We start from the raw sequence: 6000 nt of genomic DNA, 5'->3' as shown, positions 1-6000 counted from the left end.
AGTTCATGACTATAGGTGAGAGTCGGAACGTAGATTGACCAGTAAATCGAGAGCTTCACCTTACAGCTCAGCTCCTTCTTCACCACGACGGACCGGTACATCGACCGCATTACTGCAGAAGTTGCACCGATCCGCCTGTCAATCTCCCGTTACATCCTTCCCTCACTCGTGAACAAGACCCCAAGATACTTGAACTCCTCCACTTGAGGCAGGAACTCCCCACCAACCTGAAGGGAACAGGTTGGTGGAGAGTTCCTGCCTGACATTAGCCAACTGTCACTATTCATCAATTTGTGAAGGATTATAATGCTATCTCCAAACAATCTGAAAATCGGCATTCTAGGAGGGTTTCATAGAGAGCTGGCTAGGAAAAAGCCCCTTTTCTTCAAAAAAGATAAGGCAGCAGGACGTAGGTTTGCAAAATTGCATCTGAACTGCAAATGTTCTTGAGCAATATCCTTGGTTTTGGACTGATGAAACAAAAATGGAGATATTTGGTTGTCATGCTGTGCATAAATGAGTGCCCTCAAACATCAATTGTGCAGAGAAGAACGGGCCAACATTCCTCCAAAACCATGTGAGATACTGATAAACTCCTATCTGTACTTCAAGGTACTGTATTGTTGCTAAGGATGGTTCTACGTGTTACTGAATTATGGGACGTACTTTTATTTTCCCACCTGGTTTCTGAATATTGGTTTACATCTGGGAAATAGTGATTACAGATTAAAATCAGTTGGGTTTTTTTGTCATCTGAGGTTATGATGCCTCAGTGACAGTGAAAGCCATGGCCAGAGGGATCATGTTTTTGGGTTGTCTGTCTGTCCAGCTGTCCCATTCTCATGAATGTGATATCTCAGGAATGACTTGAGGGAATTTCTTCAAATTTGGCAAATGTTCACTTGAACTTCAGGAAGAAGTGATTAGATTTTGGTGGTCAAAGGTCAAGGTGGCAGAGGCATACAGCCATGAGGTTTCCAGGTTTTTTGTTTTGTTTGTTTGTTTTTATGAAGACCACACAATGGATTTTAGCTCCTGATAAATAAAAAAAAACTAAAATTGAGGTGTAGTTTGTTTTTACCATGACTGTATAGTGGCCTTCTTTCTTTTCATTGCCTCAAGAATCATTTCGAATTAATTCTGAATCAAATCCTGACAACAATAATTTAATCTACTCATATTGTGAGTAGATTCAAAATTCCCTCCCTTTACAAGCCTTGCTTTCAAAGTAAGGCACAGGAGAAAACTGGTTACCTCTGTTCGAAAACAATTAAAAAAAAAAAAAAAAACAGTGCTGTGCTGGTTGACATGTTTCTCATTATGAAACTCCAGACCCACATATTTGCTAAAAATGTTGCCCCAAAAACTCCAAACAACTATAACGTTATACTATTAATATAGAAAATGACCGGCCGTGTCCTTTAAACCGCATCTGGGTTTTATGTGGATATGAGAGACTTGAAACAATGAGTGTAACTGAGGCCTATGTTAAGAGGTCTGAAGTAGCCCATTCCCCTGTGTGTTCATTTTATCTTTGGATATTAACACTTTATAAACACAGCTGTATTGAGCCAGTGCATTGAGTCAGCCTTGCTGTGTTGTATCTGCAACCAAGAAGCTATTGGTGTTTTTTGTGGCAATTACCAAACTGCCTCCGGTGTGTTAGGACTCTGATGTTTATCTGGCACTGTAAAACAAAACTGAAGCAGGGACATATCAAAGAGATACGCAGTTGTCAACTTATTAGGTACCACAAGCTAAAATTAAGTCAATCTAATTCAACAGTCCTGCAATAAATCCTCCTGAAGGTGATGTTCAATGTGTTCAAGCTGTTTTAGAGAGCCGTTTGTTATTTAGCCTCGCCTCACTGATACTGTACATTAAACAGGATGAACAAAATAACAGAACACCTCTATGTGTAATGCAGCACAGTTCAACAGCATCACAAACTACATCTTCTGAAATGATAATACAGTTAAATCAACACCGCTCTGAAACAAATAGCTGAACATTATCACCATCATGAAGGAGGACTTTTTTTACAGTACTGTGAGCTTAAAATTATTTAGTTTTGGTTTGGTGTACCTAAGCTAAACTGCCAGATATAACGCCTATAATGGGGCCTTTAACCATTAACCGCATGGTCATGCAGGTAATTAAAGAAAAGCTATGAGCACAATTTGTAGTCTATGTTCAGGTTTCAGTACTTTCAGCAGACTTTACAAGTTCCAATGGTTTGGACTTTTGTCCCACCTCTATGTTCCTGCTCTCAGTTTCGTCCAGCAGAGAGCAACCTCATTATATTCAGTTTTCTTACATTAACACTATGTTGAAGCTACAGTACATTTGCTGACTTAAATCATTGCTAGTGCAAACTAAACACTTCTGCTTCAGTAAAAAATTTTTCTCCCAGTAGATAATCAAAGCTTCAAACTTTTGTTTCCATTGTCTATACCGCTTAACCTAACGAGGATCACAGGGGGTGTTGGAGCCAATCCCAGCTGACATCAGGTGGTAGTAAAGGAGGCATGGCACCACAAGAAACAGCCACAAAGAGCTGAGAGATGAAGAGCTGCAGACAACATGTCAAAAAGTGGAATATGTCACCTCAGTCCATTTTGGACCACTCGGTTCCTGCAGGTCCTCCAGCAGGAGCAGGCGTGGTTACACTCAAACAGCACCAGGGGCTCACGTTGACAGAAGTCCAGTGGTAGTCGACCTTCCTGTACACACACAATGAGACATTTTACATACTGCTACCAGGGATGAAAACAGGTTTTATATTGAGACATGTTGTTTCAGAGAGCCTGATGTTTAATTCTTTATTATTTGCTGTATTTTTGACTTTTACTAAAAAAAAGAATTAGAAATAAAGTAAACCTAATCCCTCTATTGTGGAGGAAAGCAAATGGAAATTCTGAAATGGTAAATATGCTAAAATTAGACAAACAACAATAGGGATTTGTTAGCAATGTCAAATTCAACTAACATTTGTTACTCCAATAAAAACCAAACTTAAATACCTGGCATGTGAAGTGGAAGTGACACAATATGATCAAATAGATATTGCACTGTAATATTGTAATATGTAAAGAATGCTGAGCATGAATGAAACCAAAGTTTCATTTAATTTGCATTCCGTGGATGCATGTCAACTTACACTGTCATACCAGCATTGCAGACTGAGCTGGCCACACATGCAGGTACTGGATGAGCAGTCATCTGTACAGCTACAGTGCTGAAGAACACAATCAGTGAGCTATTATGACATCCTGCAGTCATTTTAATCTTCATTTCACAATAGCTTCAGTGGAAAACAGAAACAACAAGCATGTTTGAAACAGTCTCCTCAGTATTCTAGAGTATTCTTTTACTTTGGACAGATGAGAACAAAGAAAAACTGATATTGGCTACTTAGTAAGTGGCAGTTCATTCTGCTTTTGGGCTCGTGTTTGATTAAGTCCCCAAACTTACTTTTCAAAAAAAGTCACTATGGCACTCTTAGTAGGTGAGACCTGGTAATCTCACTGTAACATTTCCCAGATGACACAAATCCAAAGTGAATGCGTTGGTGTAAGATAAAGGCTGCAGCAGCACCAGGTTAAAGGATAAAAGCAGTGGTATTCAATATATTCTCTAAAGCACAAAAAGCAGTATTCCCACACTGATATCAGTGAGGTGTTACCTTTCATTTAGTTCAAACTGTCACACTTCATATTTTCACTGCAGATTCTATGATAAGACCAAACCCACCCTAGTCTTAGTTTGTCTCTTAGTACTTTTGTACCCTATGCACAGCACTCCAACCCGCTGGTTCCTACTGAAGGTGCAAATATTTCAAATTTGTTACAAGTAAATAGCTTTTTAAAGCCTCAGTAATTTCCTAAAGCAGCAGGTCACTGTAGTTTTTAATCAGTTACTCAACAGGAAATAGTGCAGGTGCTGGGACTATTTTCAGCAGTGGATTAATACACTTTTTGTGCATATTTGTGGTAGTAGTGTTACAGTGGGTCAAAATCAACTACACCGTGTGTTCAGTGGTAATGGAGGAACATGTCAGCCGCCACTGTAGCAGTGTGGCTCACTGTTAATAGTTTTGGAGGTCTGTGGCAAAGAGGAATATGTTTTTAGATACACACATAATACTCGTTAGTAGGGTGTACTCATCGTTGATTGCTGACCATAGGAAAAACACAAAATACCACCAGACCTATTCTTTTAATATACACAGTAAGATATTAAATGTGTGTCTTGTTCTGCCTGCTTTACAGCACTGTTAACAGAAAGCTGAAGTCTGACCTGTAAGCGAGTGATGTCCTTGTCTATATTCAGTGGGGAGGTGACACAGTTGTCTGGTATGTATTTAAAGTTTTCGGGGCAGGACTCGTTGTCGACACCATTAACACAGGTGATAGGAACTGCCTCATACCCCCGAGAAATGTCCCTAGAAGAAGGAAAAATAATGTTTATAGAAGCTGGTCCAACTGTGTTTAGAAAAAGAAGAATATCTATATTCTATCTATCTGATCTATCTACATTATATTCAGAGGTGTTCCTAATATTCTGACCCTCTCATGTATGTAGTTGGGGAGGGCAAAAATATAGAAACACCTCTGAATATAATGTAGTCCAGTACAACACCACATTTAACTATGGCCTCAATAATAAACATACAATTGAATTTATACATTTATGACAATGTCACTGAAAACTGAAACATCTTCAGCTTCATAAACACAGATGTTTTGCATACAATTGTACAGGTGTACCTAATAAAGTGGCCAGTGAGTGTATATACTGTATCTATCTCAAGAGACTATCACAAAAAAGTAATAAAAACATGAGGTGGAAATCTGACAAGACTTCATTGAGTGGACCCAGGCAAAGCGGTGAAAATGTCTTATTTCTGCAAGTTTGTGTTCTGTTTGTTCAACAGCTGTTTGATAAACTGCTCATACAGTCTGTTGCTTGCTGATTGTTGCACTATGGAGTGATCCTTCATGTCGTCTGCTCAGCTGTGTGAATATGGGACGAGCCCTTTCCTCCTCTAAACAGAGACAAAGCAAAAAATACGGTGACTCTCCCCAGCCTGTCGCTGAATAGAGTAGCTCTTTCCCCAGCTGTGGGCTGTCACCTTGCTGGGTTCCTTCAGCCCCCATCTCACACAGTGCAGTGTACTGAGTGACAGCATTCAGTTTCCATTGACAGTGAATGGGCAGCTGTCACTAACACAGAGCTTTGTCCGATATGTGCTTGGGGTGCTCAGCAGAGCAGCCGTGCACTTTGGCCACAAGGGGGTTCACATAAAGTCAGCAGCCTTTGCAATACTCAAAATGGTGAATAATCATTTTAAAAATTCATGTATCCAAATTATAACCGGGGTCAGCACCAAAATCTAATCAACTGTACCGTGGGCCATACCCTACCGCTCCAAAAAATGTTGTCAAAATCCAGCCTTGGCAGAGGTAACAATCACCTCTAAATAAAAAGGGCAGAGGTGTATGTAGTTCAGAGCCTGTCATAACAGCTGAGTGGGAACAGTGCAACAGAAAATCAATATCACTCTTACCTCTGTGCAGGAGGTCACACTAAACTTTCTCATTGTTTCATAAAAATTCTGTCATAATTAATTATTACCGGTCAATTTTATTTTCATTGTTTAACGAAAAGACATTTAATAGCATTCAACTGTCATTTCATTTTTAATAAATATATGGATCAATCTTATGTGCAGCCACTTTTCATATCATCACATGAAACAGATTACTTTTTTTCAGCAGTGGGAAAGGCCCACTAAAAATGTTCCAGCCACTATAGATTGGCAGGGATTTGCTCCCACAAGCAAATATGAACATTGCAATTTTACACAATTTTACAATTACCATTAAAATATTAACAAGTCATTTACAAGAAGGCAGGCTAACTGAATTGCACTCCGCTGGCCTGCTGTAGCCTGCTGCAGAGGCGACTGGCACTAGGTTTCTCATGGCCGTTATAATT

At 39.5% G+C, this 6000-nt stretch overlaps 1 protein-coding gene across 3 annotated transcripts in view; it reads right to left on the bottom strand.

The window, feature by feature from the left end:
* Positions 1 to 6000, bottom strand: part of ehmt1a (euchromatic histone-lysine N-methyltransferase 1a) — a 30943-nt gene that overhangs the window by 8023 nt on the left and 16920 nt on the right. For all 3 annotated transcript variants that reach the window (XM_020599201.1, XM_020599200.1, XM_020599202.1), the window contains 3 exons: positions 4300 to 4444; positions 3161 to 3238; positions 2608 to 2723 (listed from right to left, as the gene is read on the bottom strand). In XM_020599201.1, coding sequence (XP_020454857.1) covers positions 2608 to 2723; positions 3161 to 3238; positions 4300 to 4444 — 339 coding nt within the window. The remainder of the gene's footprint in view (positions 1 to 2607; positions 2724 to 3160; positions 3239 to 4299; positions 4445 to 6000) is intronic.

Source organism: Monopterus albus, unplaced genomic scaffold, assembly GCF_001952655.1.
Source record: "Monopterus albus unplaced genomic scaffold, M_albus_1.0 scaffold40.1, whole genome shotgun sequence".
NCBI lineage: Eukaryota > Metazoa > Chordata > Actinopteri > Synbranchiformes > Synbranchidae > Monopterus > Monopterus albus.
The sequence above is the reverse complement of the archived record's forward strand: the minus strand, read 5'-3'. Positions and strand labels throughout refer to the sequence as shown.